The sequence below is a fragment of the Balaenoptera musculus genome, chromosome 1, assembly GCF_009873245.2.
Source record: "Balaenoptera musculus isolate JJ_BM4_2016_0621 chromosome 1, mBalMus1.pri.v3, whole genome shotgun sequence".
NCBI lineage: Eukaryota > Metazoa > Chordata > Mammalia > Artiodactyla > Balaenopteridae > Balaenoptera > Balaenoptera musculus.
In genome coordinates this window covers 133,783,351-133,798,766 of record NC_045785.1, presented here as the reverse complement: position 1 = coordinate 133,798,766, position 15,416 = coordinate 133,783,351, and the positions used below count along the sequence as shown (strand labels likewise).

The 15,416-nt window shown below is 34.6% G+C and overlaps 1 protein-coding gene across 5 annotated transcripts in view; it reads right to left on the bottom strand.

The window, feature by feature from the left end:
- Positions 1-15,416, bottom strand: part of RASAL2 (RAS protein activator like 2) — a 387,777-nt gene that overhangs the window by 81,704 nt on the left and 290,657 nt on the right. For 3 of the 5 annotated variants that reach the window (XM_036849962.1, XM_036849970.1, XM_036849998.1), the window contains one exon: positions 9,005-9,111. In XM_036849962.1, coding sequence (XP_036705857.1) covers positions 9,005-9,111 — 107 coding nt within the window. Of the gene's footprint in view, positions 1-9,004; positions 9,112-9,891; positions 9,971-10,514; positions 10,544-15,416 lie in introns of those variants that run through there. The other 2 variants (XM_036849990.1, XM_036849980.1) reach the window with 2 other exon arrangements.

The following is a 15,416-nucleotide window of genomic DNA, read 5'->3' as shown; positions in this document are numbered from 1 at the left end:
AAAGACATTTAGGACAAAAAAAACAGATGGAAAGATATACCATGTTCATGGATGGGAAGAATTAATGTTGTTAAAATGACCATACTACCCAAGGCAATCTACAGATTCAATGCAATCCCTATCAAAATACTAAGGATATTTTTCACAGAACTAGAACAAATAACTTTAAAATTTGCATGGAAACATAAAAAACCCTGAATAGCCAAAATAATCTTGAGAAAGAAGAACAGAGCTGGAGGAATCACACTCCCTGACTTCAGACTATACTACAAAACTACAGTAATCAAAACAGTATGGTACTGGTATAAAAACAGACACACAGATCAATGGAACAGAATATAGAGCCCAGAAATAAACCCATGCTTATGTGGTCAATTAATCTATGACAAAGGAGGCAAAAATATACAATAAGGAAAAGACAGCCTTTTCAATAAATGGGAAAACTGAAGAGTTATATATGCAAGAGAATCAAACTGGATTACGTTCTCACACCATATACAAAAATAAACTCAAGATGGATTAGAGACCCAGATGTAAGACCTGAAACCATAAAACTCCTAGAAGAAAATATAGGCAGTATGCTCTTTGACATCAGTCTTAGCAATATTTTTTGGAGCTGTCTCCTCAGGCAAGGGAAACAAAAGCAAAAATAAACAAGTGGGACTACAACAAACTTAAAAGTTTTTGCACAGTAAGGAAACCATCAACAAACAAAAAGACAGTCTACTGAACAGAATAAAATATTTGCAAACAATATATCCAATAAGGGTTAATATCCAAAATATACAAAGAAGTTATACAACTCATCACAAAAAAAAAAACAAGCTGATTAATAAATGGGTGGAGGACCTGAAGAGATTTTTTTTCCAAAGAAGACATACAGATGGCCAACAGACACCTGAAAAGATGCTCAAGATCACTAATCATCAGGGAAATGCAAATCAAGACCACAATGAGATACCACCTCACACCTGTCAGAATGGCTATCATCAAATAGACAACAAATAAAAAGTGGTGACAAAGAAGTAGAGATATGGGAACCTTTATACACTGTTGGTGGGAATGCAAACTGGTATAACCACTATGGAAAACAGTATGGAGGTTCCTCAAAAGATTAAAAGTAGAACTACCATAACAGCCACCAATTCCACTTCCGGGTATTTACCTGAAGGAAACAAAAACATTAATTTGAAAAGATATGCACAGCAATGTTCACTGCAGCATTATTTACAATAGCCAAGATATGGAAACAACCTAAGTATCTATTGCTAGATAAATAGATGAAGAAGATGTGGTATGTGTGTGTATGTATATGTATGTTTGTGTGTAACACACACATACTAGACTATTGGCCATTAAAAAAATAAAATAAAATCTTGCCATTTGTGACAACATGGATGGATCTAGAGGGTATTTTGCTAAGTGAAATAAAGTCAGACAGAGAATGACAAATACAGTATGATCTCACTGCTATGTGGAATGTAAAAACAAAACAAACAAATAAAACAAAATGAAAAACAGACTCATAGATAGAGAGAACAGATGGTGGTTGCCAGAGAAGAGAGAGTGAAATAGGAAGGGGATTAAGAGGTACAAACCTCCAGTTATAAAATAAATAAGCCATAGGGATGTAATATGCAGCATAAGGAATATGGTGAATAATATTGTAATAACTTTGTATGGGGACAGATCATTAGTAGACTTATCATGGGGACCATTTCATTGTATGCAAATGTCAAATCACTATGCAGTACACCTGAAAAGAACATAATATTGTACATCAACTAGTTTTCAGTTAAAAAATAAGTAAATGATAAATTGAAATTCATAGATGTTTAATATAAAACAAACAAACCATTTAAAGATCCAGTGGAGTGGTACTGGCATTGGTTATAAAATTAAATGGCCTGATGGTAGGAAGGCACCTCAGGGGTATTACTGTTCACCAGCAATGCTTGTACCTTGTTGACTATAGGTATAGCTAAGAAGTACAAAAATACCTTTCTGTACAGCTAACCGTAGCAAATCAAGAAGTTGGCAAGGTTTCCTTTATATATTTCTAACTTCCTAACTTCTTTGAAAGGAGAAAGCATCTGATATCAGTTATACTTAGTGGTTAATTATATGCTCCCCTAAGTGAGTATTAGCCCTTCAAAACGTTTATCTCTGGTTGTGATATGAAAGGAGTTAAGCCTCTACTTTCCCATTAAAACAGAAGAAAAATATCTTGGCTTTGAGGAGATGGCCTTATAGTACACTATCCTTAAGAAAGAACTACATTTGAGTTCATCCTGCCCTCTCTCTCAAACAGCCCTTTTCTCCTGGGCAGGATAAGTTGGAATCTCCACTAGTTAGCACTATTGCAAACCTATTTCTAGGAATAACCATAGATTGAGGAGGTTTTCCATCATTCTTTGATTCTTTCAAGTTTAGGATCTTGGCAATATTCCCTGCCATGCCTGCTCTCTTTTCCTCCAGGTATTTGCTATCTGCTTTCTATCCTCCTTAAGGGGTTGTGTGTATCCTTAATCCTTTTTTGTTTCCTCCAAATTTTATATTTTCTGGGGTATTTATCGTTAAAAGATTTAAAAATTACACCCATTCTGATTACAAAATGATTTAGAGGTATAGTTAATATTTAATATCTTCAGACTATAATTTTTCTTTTCTGGCATCCCTATGTTTATTATATTATTTTGATAGACATATAATATGAATATGTATTCATACATATATGAATATAAATGTTCTCTTTATTGAAAAAGGTATCACTGAAGGGTAATCCTACTATGGACTTTAACTCCATGCAGATGGTCAGGAAAGAGAAGAAAGATGAATAAAGAATATTTAAGCAGCAGAGGAAAGAAGAAAGAACTTTAAGTGTCCTGGAATACAACAGTAATGAGAATGTAAAAATTGAAACAGGATTGTAGCTCGGGTGCTATGAATTCAAACTGAATATTTTACTGCTAAAACAGATTCTTAGGCTGGTCAGAGGTCACTCTGCCACAATAAAGCAAGTATTTTGTAAAATTAGACTGGTCATCTGAACTGACTGTGGTAAACACTCAGAAGGGCAACTAATATACAACACAGCAACTTGTTTGTGAGCGATAGCATGCCACTGAGAAACTTCACTTGCTAGTTTTTTACGGCAGACTTGAAGGTACAAAAGAAGGCACTGATGTCCACAGGCAATACATTGACTAAGTGGGTTCCTAATACTTTAACCACTCATTTAGACAAATAGTTCTCAACCCTGGTTGCATGTTTGAATCATCTGGAAAGGTTTTAAAAAATACAGAAGACTGGGCTCTAGTCCAGAGATTTTGATTTAACTGGTCTGAGGTGGAGCCCAGGCAGCAGTATATTTTGAAGTTCCTTAGATGATTTTTGTGTACAGCCAGAGTTGAAAACCACTGGTTTAGACAATGAACACTTTCTGGTCTTTATTAAGTGGGCACGAAGCTTTCTGTCTCTTTGTTTACTTTGGAAAAACAAAGATCTGATTGAGGATTCTATTCAAAACAATGGCTAATACCAACTGAGCCCGATATCTCAATACTTAAGAAAGGATGTAACATTACTTTTGTTTTTTTGGCTTTTTTTTTTTTTTACAGAATTTAACTTAGTCTACATTTATTCCTCTAAAGCTTTACTTTCTTCTAAAAACTATGCAAAGGTTCCATCTTTTGACAGTCTTCTGTACCTAGTATGTCTGATTGGGAATGCTCAGGAGTCACTGTGACAAGAACACAAGGAGGGTTACATAGGAATAGTCGGTTACTGCTTTAGTTCAAATTTGCATTCTGGTTGTCTTGGCATATATTTTAGTGCCTGAATTCTTTCAGAGCCAAGCTTAAGGCTAATATAAATGAAGCAGCTGCGACTGCATTGTGTTACATTCACAGGGAAGGCCAACTCAGACCATTGTGTTATGGAAATGAAAACACTAAGCGAAGCACCTGGCCCAGAACACAGCAGCTTTCTTTCAGCCAAAGCTAAATTGATGGCATCGTCTAAGGAGAAGTGATACAAAAATCATAAATATCAATAGTCACTTTATAAATAGAATATTAAAGAAAGAAGCCTGTCGCAAAAACTCAGGCAATGTGAAACAAATATATACAACTACAAGATGTTAGCATATTCCCTTTCTGAATTAAATTTAAGTACCTGGATAACTTTTCATTAGTTTACTCATTCCTTCCCAGTCACTCTTGTAACATCATTTAAATGTAGTTTTAACAATATATAAAACATACAATGGATATTTTATTTAAAGGAAAACACAAATATGACAAAGGCAAAAAGTCTAGCAGGATGTTAAAGAAAAAAATGAAAAATAGGATCTTTAAAAAGAGGCAAAAAACTATTCAAATGACTAAAATTGTTCTTGAAGAATCTAATAGCCAAAACTCAAATCTGCAAAAACATTGCGAGCTTATACGTATGTCTGACACCTAAACGGCTCAAAGAAATATCCACAGAGATAAATCATTAAATAAAGAATCCTACCTAGTTTCACTTCCCAACCTAAGTAGAAAGAGTATACACTACATACATAAAATATCATAGCCCTGGATTCCAAATATAAATTAAGATCTCTCTTTGTTGAAGAGAAAAAAAAAGGTAACTATTTTGCGCAGGTGCACTCCTTTACTCCAAATGATCTCTTAGTGGTTATTAAATGGTTTAGTAATCCACTTGACTAGAGACATCATCTGTAATACCAAGAGAGTAAGTGTGAAACACAGTCACTTGATTCAGGTTCTTAGATAATTCATTTATATTTTATCCACTCAACAATTACTTGTTGAGTGTTTCCTATGTGCAAGGCTCTGTTGTTAGGCATTGGGGTAGCTACAAAGATAACTCTACCCCATGCTCTGCGGTGACCTAAATGGTAAGGAAATCCAAAAAAGAGGGGATATATGTATACGTATAGCTGATTCATTTTGCTGTACAGTAGAAACTAACACAACATTGTAAAGCAACTATACTCCAATTAAAAAAAAAGTTAAGTAGAAGAGATATTTATTGTCTAATGAGGCACACAGACCTACAAACAAATAACTGCAATTGGAATTAAGGTGAAGAGACATGGAATCAGAGTGGAGGAAGAACTGAATAACTACCCTGCAGATCTCTGCTTTTCTTATGCCTATGATTAGATTAAAGTACAAATACATTTAAACATTCCCAAAAGCTGAGACCTTACCTTAACCTATAGGTTCAGTGGCCATATGACTTCCTTCTTTCATTTCTTACGTTCTTATTTTTAAACTTATTGACTCTGCTGTCTACTATCTGCATAAAGATGGATTAGACTATGGAATATACGTGAATATACTACTTACTAGTTATCCATTTTAAGTTTAGAAAATATAAATTTGGGGGAATAAGGAAGATATGCAAAGATATATATCCTTTCTGCCTTATCTAGCAGCAGTCAGCAGGATACAAACAACTCTTACCCACTGGCTTCTGGGGATCTCTCAAAGGCTAACCACTACTCTAGAACTACCAGCAGTGTCAGCTGATAGCCAGGGGTGGGTGCTGGACTGGCCTTCTATTGAATGATAGCCCCTTACCTATCACCCTGAGTTGAGATAGTGATAGCAAGAAGAGTCACTTAGGTTAGAGTCAAGTAATTTACCGATATGTCCCAGTATTTATATAACTTGGTTTAGCTTTTAAGCCAAGGCAAATATTTCAATTAAACCAATCTTTAATGCTTTAGTGGCCAGCAAAATTTAGTTAAGCTTGACAAACAAACCCACTCACAGTCTTGCCCCAACCTACCTCTCCACCCTCTCTCTAGCCATTTTTGCCTACACGCTTTTCGATTCCTGCCTCGAAAAGCAGGAAATGCTTTCCCATATTCCCTTGAAGCGTGAGTCACCTTATGAAGTATGTCTTTCCAAAATGCTATTCCCTCAGGCTGGAATACTCTCCTTCCCCTCTCAACTATTTTCATTCAGCCTTTGAAACACAGCTGAAATACTGGCTCCTTGACAAAGCCTTAGCTTACATAGTGCATTGTTAAAAACCGGTGTCACCATGCTCATCAACCTCCTTATGAATCTGGTCATTTTTCTGTCTCTTGCTACTAGACTATAAGTTCTCTTGTATGGAAATTCTGTTGTGTTCATTTCTGTTTCCCCAGTACCAAGTAGAGTGCCAAGAAAGCATCAATAGTCTCATCAATATCAATTGGTGAATCACCAATACTTTGCCCAAAGTAAGCATTCATTAAGTGTGTCATTGTCAACAATTTCCATCAAGACTTGTTAAAAATCTATTTCATCTGCCTTCAATAAGCCTGAAAATAGATCTAGGAAGAATAAGGCCCTTTTGGAGAGTCCACAACTAGCTCCTTTTTGGGTCCTCCTGATGGGTAGTGAACCTGCTGTTCACCACAGCAAAGACACCTGAGTCTTAGAACCACAAGTACTTGTGCTTAAATCTCACCCCTGCCCCTTTATAAAGTTAACATGAAAATGATCTTAGAGGTACTATATAAGTAACTAAAAGTTAAGTATCTCAAAGTTAGGTTCCTTTTTGTACTGCTTTCCCATATTCAGGAAGTCTTTTGTGATATTTATTACAAAAATATTTTGTGTTAATCTGAAAACTAGACATACTTCTTCTGGCAATACATTTAAGTGATGTAAGTCACATTAGCTATTGGTATCATATGGAGATTTAAAAAATACAGCATACTTCCACAGACATTCAAGTACTGCAGTGCCTCATTTAGCCAGAATATTTTGGTTTCTCTTAAAAGAATATAAATTATTTATCCAGCATCATCAAGGAGTGAGGAACTTCACAAACCAGATTTTTCGGAATAGCAATTTTTATAAAGCTTCACATATCTTTAAGATTTTAAATATTCTCAATGGATATATATCACATAATATTACACAGTTTCCAGTTTTAAAAAAAAGCCTGGTACAAACAATATAATTTCACTTTTCCTTAATGATTCAGGACTATTATTATCAATGTCAATTACTGCACTATGCACCATCCATCCTGTAATACAATGGTACCCTTAAGGACTATCAATAAGTATAAGGCTATATGCCTTTATCCTAAATGAATTCAGATTGTTTTTATGACTCCTTGTTTTTCCTTTTCTCTGCCTCCTCCCTCTAATCACTGACATTTTTTTTTTTTTTGCCATTAAAAAAAATTGCAGTCATTGTGTTTGCACGGTTATTTTTCCAAACAATTGTCTAGATGAAGGCTTATGAATGGCTAAATTCTACTAGAGAGCTAAGTGCATGGGCTTTGTGACTACAATTTGCTAGTCAGGGGACCCTTCTTTCCCTCAATATTTCTAAATCCATGACGTGGCCGAGACTGTAAAAAGAATAACAAATGAGGGAATTCCCTGGCGGTCCAGTGCTTAGGACTCAGCGTTCTCACTGCCGGGACCTGGGTTCAATCCCTGAGTAAGTAGTCTGTGAGTAGTGCTAGTCTTCATGTATATGCATCATTGTTTTATTACTTTTACTCAAAAATAATTAGTCTTATTATTAAGGTAAACCTTAAATTAGCTGTCAATTTATTGTTTAAATATAAATGAAAATTGTTATTGCTAATTAATTCAAATTTTAAAGGCCCAGTCATGAACTTCAGATTCAGTATAGGAAGTACTTCAAAGTTACCACATGCAGAGGAATATTCTTCTTCAGTTACTGATGTTAAAAAAAAAAAAAAATTAAGTATTCACCATTCTATTCTAGCATGACGGTAGGAAAAATTCAAATTCTAACTGAAACCTTTTCACCAAACTCTTTAGATAGATAGATAGTTTCACTATATTTGATTGGTTTCATCAGGAAAATAAGACAGGGAAGGGAGAGAAAAGATGCTTTTTTCATTCATGAAAACAAATTTAAATAGATAGTTATGTCTATTAGAATAAAGAAATTTAGTAAAAGGCATGAAATCCAGTATTGTAAAACTCCTGTCATGATTTGGTTAGAATATTAATCCAACACTTGCTTGTGGTCTTTAAAAATGAGAAGATTTGTAAAAATTTGAAGGTCACAGTAATAGATATTCACAAACTCTACAAGGCACCTAGATATAACAAGGGGAAATCTTGCTTCTCAGGATTAATGTAAAATAAAACATTCACTTTGGTTAATTTACAAGTGAATGCCAGCTTTATATCTCAAAATACCAGTTCTACTTAAAAGGTCATCCTAACTTTAAAAAATTATATTGGAATAAAGAACACAATGTATTAACTTGGCTGAATTAAAAGAAAAAAAATCCTTTTTTTCCCAATAGAAAAAGCTATTTCTACTTTATACTGATTTCCAGTGTACCTATAATAATGACCAACTTCACGGATGTAATTCTTTTCAAGTTTAAAAAGAATTAATTTTAATAAAATGATATGATTAGAAAGTAAGTATATTTCTTATTCAATAAACAAAGAAAATGGATGAATTAAAATCTGGGTTACTCCAAGTTATATCAAAGAGGTCCAAACTGCAACTGGTAGTCAGCTGACCTGATCACTTACAGACTTTCCATCTCAGCATTCCTTCATATTTAATATTGATTCTCAGTACTGCCTAGTCAGTTTAAGGAGTATTTTTAACTGGAATATTTCTTCCACGGTATTTCTTAAGCACTTATATAGTCATCTAAAAGATGGCTTAAGCAAAGCATAGGCCAGGTTTCAGGATTAGAATTCACAACTGTCTAATTTTCTAATCTAATTTTCTGATTTTCTGCTCTGCAACTTTATGAGTCTCATCATTCTCTGCTTAGGCTCCATCACTAAAAACACTATAAGCCATCCTTTAAAAAAAAAAAATTCCTACCAGCATCTTTATAGAATTGTGATAGGTTTTAGTTAGTGACTTGATAAAGAGATTCTTGAGGAACAAAATGTTTTGATTTCTTAGCAACTGTCTCTAACTCTAAAAAGAAAGGAGAAAAGTAAAGTATTCTTTTTGAGAAGAGAAACACTTACTGGTACTTTGAAGGGTGAGGTATTTGCAGTATCCATAGAGTTGGGTTTCTCTGATGTACTGGTCCCTGAGATACTCCGTCTGCGGGGGGACCTTTCTGCTGGCACCTCTGGAAAAGAAAAAAAGAACATCATAAAAAACACAAATTTAGGATCTTTCGCTAACCTGTAAAATTATTGATTTTTTTTCTCACAAAAAATCAGTCTGCTTTAAAGATACATTACATTCTATCTCTACATAATTTGTTTCTTTACCTCTAAAGAGATATTATCAAGACACTAGGGAGACTTGGTCACTGTTAAGAATCTGCTTTGGTGTGACAGCTTATATCTTTATGTACATATAAAAAGTAATTTCCTCTGAGCTATGTTTAATATCTCTAAGTTCACTTAATATTTGCATCTCAGTGTATGAATCTACTTCTCTATGTCAGCAATATAGGAGTTAATATAAGCCAGTGAAATTTTTTCATATTCTTGTGAACAAATTTTGCCTAGTGAACATGATTTGATGGTGTCTGCACAAGGGTCAAAGTTCAGTTCTGTGCAGATAAGATGATTCACTAGCCTGCAGCCAAAGGTCCATGAGAAGACTAAAAGCTGCTGCTAGGATAAAATAACATATATGCCTATGCTGATATAAAAATAGATCAGCTTCTCCTTGTTCTGGCAATATGACCTCACTAAGATCTTACTCTGGAATCCTAAATCTGTTCAAATTGACCTAACAAGCTTCAGATTTTGCAGATGATGTGGTATTCTCCAATTTAATTACTATACACTATATTAAGGTTACATTTAAAAATTTTTATAGAGTGATATACATATATATGCATATATATATGCACATAAACACGCACACACAGATGATAGATATATACATATTATACCTTTATCACAACTGCTTCCCATCTCCACTTCAACTGACAGACATATAGGAATCCAGCTTCTCAGATAACATTAGATAATCTCAACATGGACAAGGAAAAAAAAAAACACATCCTAAAAAGAGTATTCTGTGTTATCTTCCAGATCTTAAAAAATAAGGAGTAAATCGTGACTCCGGAGACTGACATTTTCATTCCTGCTGTTCTCCCTTTAAAAGATAGATGCAGTTTAAACTTCCATTTCTGGCCTCCTGGCCCCTGGGATCCGTGCTACTTCCACTTAAGAGAAAGCGTTTTTTCTCGCTCCCTCCCTGTGTCTTGCTCTTCCCCCTCCCTCTCTACAGCTTGCAGAGAGAGCAAGCGAGAAAGCAACACACAGGACTGCAGCTATTCAATCAATTGTTCCGACTGCACATCCTCATTAGTTACTTTCAGGCTATTAGCAGACGCCCAACCACTGCCTCCCCTCAGTTACAGCAAATTTCACTGTATTACACTAATCTGCAGAAGAAAAAACATTTCCTGAAATTTATATTCATCTAGTGCCAAAAGGACACCATTTTACACAGACCCAGTAATACACACAAATCAATCCCTCCTATGAAAATCCAATTGGGAGTGCTTACCCTATTACTATCTTTGCGTGCTGGACACTGATTTTCTTTCCATGACTAAACATTTCTTCACTGTGACATCCTGACCAGTAAGACATAAGCCAAATCGCAACATGCCTAATGACCGAGAGGTTGACAACACAGCGTCTTAAATGCCTGCAGTACAAGAAAGTTCCATGCTATTACTGTGTTTTAAAATTATGACCAATAACTGCCTCTCAACTTCTCTCTAACCATCTGTGGTTAAATGAGCCTTAATGTACAAAGCCATTTTCAGAATTAGGCACACATGAATTCTACTGCACATTTCTAAAAAATGGTACTATAATTAAAATTCATAGGAATGGCACAAAGCACTGAATTTAAACAAATCAGTTTGTCAAAGCACACTGAACAACAAGACCTTCAGACTCCAGGAAGATGACTTTAAAGGGTGATTATCTAAGTCAGGCAATTCTATATGGGGGGCAGGCAGGTGGGGACAGGGGCTGGTGAAGGTAGAAGGAGATCTCATCTTTCCTCTGATAAATACTGATCATTAGAAGATACATGAGATTGAATATTACAATATAATATATTTTAATCTCTGAATAATTGATGGAGAAACCATATTGGGAGAAAAATAAGTTCCATTAGCAAGGATAAAATGATCTAGTAAACAGTTTTCCTTAATTTGCAATGTTCTGGCTAAGGAAGAAAAAGAAACTTATCTCTTTACTGTCTTCCAAACATCTAATTTTAGTTTTCAGGCATATGAACTCATTACATAAATATATTTCAGTGCTTTTAGCTATTTGAAATTATTTTGGCTATAATGAGCAACCACATTTCAAACCCTAACAATATGTTCTTTGTTGTACTTATCTTTAGATTCTCTTTCTGTATCACGAAAAAAAAATCACAACTCTGATGTAGCTTAAAGAATGTCACTGGGTTCAAAAAGAAGAAATTAAATTATTTTTGAAGTTTGAACAATTGCCATTAAAGAGGGAAAAGCAAGGAAACAAAATAAGCTAAATCAACTAATGATAAGAGGAGGAAGTCTACACTTCTTGACTTTCCCAGCCCTCACATCAGTGCAACTTATCTGCTGATGTCTTTGAATATTAGGGTTGCTTAGTTTTCAGAAGATTCATAACTATTTCAAAGCTGAGAGAAGAACATATACCCAAAGAACCAATGTCCACTTAGAAACAGGGGAGCAGCATCAGGAAGAACAGAATTAACAACTTGCTGGATTAGTCACAGGCTGGCCTGCATGTTAAACTGGTCCAGCTACCTTTGACTTTAAAGCTCCAAGCAAAAAGGAAAGCTGCTACTATGCTCTTAAAGCTACATTTCTGCTGATTTGGATGGAAAATCTATACCAGTCCCAGCAGACCAAAATTAGACAGCTCTCTACCTTACCCACCCCATGCTACATACTACTGCATTATTTTCACCTGCTGTAAAAATTAATATTCCTTTCATAGTCACAATATTTAATTACAGTCATTTTAAAATATGCTCACTCTCTAAGACAAGAGGCATATGATATTGTTTCGGTAGATAAAGGTCTAAAACTAATTTGTTCACTTTCTCACCCTCTAAAAATAATATTTTTCATCTTCAGATTGAAAGGCAAAAAAAGTTATAAAAAGCCCAGTTAAGTTTTAAATTTATCTCTTCATTTCCTCTGCCATTGGGTATGAACTGAGATGAGGTGACAACTTATAATAATGAGAGATAACCTCCAATACAGCTCCACATAGGATGATGTATTGAACAAAGAGAACATCTGGGTGCTTTTCTTAGCAGCTCTACCAACTATCTGTGTGATAATGTGTAAGCCATTTCAACCTTTCCTGCTCTGGTCTGCATTAATAAACTGGGTTATTCAGACCAACCAGAGATGAAGACAAGATGAATGAGTTTATATGCTTTGACCCAAAATTAGCTTTTTGGAAGAATGGGGCTCTCTAAATCCAAAAATACATTATTACAACGTCATTTCCTCAAAATACACATTTTCTTCTATGTCAGTGTGCTTTCTTTTAAAAGTGTGGCAAAGGAATTGACAACTAGATAATTATAAGGGCAAAGGCACTTTTGGTGGAAGATGTGCCTATTTGACAAACAGAACTCAATTCTGCCTTTCAGACCTAATAGTGTGTTCATGGCCTTTAGTTTACTTATAACGAAGTCAATGTAACAAATGGTGTTTCAGGGAGGGAAAAAGAATAGGACAGAGAAAGGGAGATGAGTAGGAACAATAATTTCACTACAGTAACTATAGTGAATAGGTAGCTAGATGCATTGAGAAGGTGAGTGGGAGCCAATACTTAAGGAAGTGAAGAGGTCAGGCTTGTAGATTTATCAGGGAGGTAGACTGCAGACAGAGGGAGAACAATACAGAGCTTCTAGGGTAAAGTTCAGCTGGGAGGCCAGTGGGGCTGCTGTCAGTAAGTGGGGACAAATAATAGCAGAAGGCCTAAGAGGAATTAGGGCAGGCATGCTCAGATCATGTAGGCTTTGTAGGCCTACACATAAGGACTTGGCTTTTTACTCTGAAAGAAAAACCACCTGGTGAAATGCACTTCATCCAAAGGTACAAGTCACAAAGAACTACTATGGAGAGACACTTATTGGTGCTCTCTTAATTTTTTTTTTTTTTAGGATTTCGAATAATGAATGTGATTGAAATGATTATAGAATATTATTATGTTTGGAAAGAGAGTAAGGAAAATGCTTATATTCACTGAGGGTTAGGTTCTAAAAGCCTCTGCAAATAAATGAGAAAAGTATCTATTATATAATGTCATTATGATAAAATATCTATAAATATCAACTATATTTACTTTTTGTTCAGTCACATTTAACCAAATTTCATATACTGTCATGTCATACATGCATATACTTAACATAAACAACATAGCTAGAACTGTCATGAATTCTGATAATGTCTATCACTTAGAGTAAGTTACAATCTTTTTTTTTTTTTTTTTTTAAGTAGAGGAGATGATTCAAAAATACGTTTTTTTAGGAGAAAAAGATGTACTTCAAAATTATTTAAGTACCCCTTTTGTGAATAATTTGTCTAAGGCAGAAATATTTTTCTATTTTTATGATAATTTGAGTTAATGTTAAATGTTTGTTATGCGCTAACCACTGGGTCTAGTATCTCTCTTACTTAGTTCTTGTGGTAGCCCCTGAGGTAGTAGCAATTTATTACTCTCTTAGATGAAGATGGAGGCAAAATCTAAAGAAGAGAATAACCTTACCAATGTGAAAGTAATTTCAGAAAATTCAAAACAAACAATAAACAGAATGAAGAAAGATATTTATAAAGTTTTGATTTGGTGGACAATGATGTAAGGAACCAAAATATTCTTCTTACAGCAAAATTCTCTAGTTATGACAGACCAGAAAAACATTACATGTTCACAGATACAGTCAGATGGCATATACAGTATGTCTAAACACTTCACATTAATAGCAATCCAAGCCAATTCCTAGTAATTTTGTGTACAGAATTATAAAACAAGAATGAATGTGAATGCTCTGTCAATTATAATTATTCACAGGCCCCATTAATATTTTTGACATTATATTTAGGAAACAAGTGCTCTATTGTTATCAAAAGGAAATTCTTTAGTTCACTTCAAAAACCTTTCCAAAAATCAAAAACATTTCAAGAAAGCATGATAGAAAATTAAACACACACCAAAATGTTTGTTCACCCATTCAAGTCACTGGAATTTCAATGTGTATATGGTGTTGCTGTGAATGAATCCACTTCGTTATCATCTATTTTCCCTTACATTGCATAAATGATGACAAAATAGGATAAGTCCATGGCTCAAGTTATTAATGAATGAGTTAATAAGCAAATAACTTATTTCTCCATGCTGTGAATTCTAAATTAGGAGAATGCTTCTTCCACAGGAGGCACAGAAGACACTTAAGGAACAGAATAGGAAGGAAGGAATAGTATTAGGAAATGGTTTTGTACCTCTTTAGCAAGAGGGCCTTTAATAACAAATGGCAAACATGAAAGAAAAAAAAAGGCTTCATGACGTTTCATACTTTTTGTTGGAGGATTCCTTAAAGGTAATGAGAGCTTAAAGATGAAGGTAGAGAAGAATTTTATAAAGGAAAAGTGACAAGAGCAAAGAGGAGAAAATTACATCCTGCATTTATATAGTTGCTAACAACATAGCACCTGGGTGTTTTATAGACTTCACCACCTAATTTTCAGCAGGACATTTTCTGCTGTATCTCACTTTTACTGCTGTAAAGCCGAGGCACTGACAGTCACTACCATTCAGCTGCTCTGAAGTACAAATCCCCAGAGCCACTTTAATTCATCCAATTTGTATCACTTAGACTGCAGTACTTCACTCAAACAAGCAGTCCTTTCAAGTTTGCATGCCCTAGACACATTTCAATACGTACAAATTGGTGCTAAGTACAGAAATGTGGTGAATTCTCAGAAAGTAAAGCCATCTAGTCTCCTCCACCTTTTCTTTACTTCAACAAATTTATTCCCTATTATTATTTTTAAAAAATTCTTCTTGTTAATACAGTAGGAGAACAGATTTCTCTCTGGTCAACCAAGTATTCCATTTCTTCAACTTAGGCCTTCACATGATTATACCGGATGAGATGATAGAGAACACTTTTCACTGTTAACTGGAAAGACTAAGAAAACAGTTTAGAGATATTTATATGGTTATCTTAATTTTCAAATACAAAGCGTATCTATGGTTCTTAGTGATAACAACCAGGGATCTTAGTAGTAATAATAAAAGTATAACAAGGATAACTACAACACCAAACTAACATTTTTATTCCTTATTACATGCTAAGTGTTTTGTATTAATTTTCTCTTCAATTCTCACAATTCTCTGGAATTGGAATTATAGCCCCCATTTT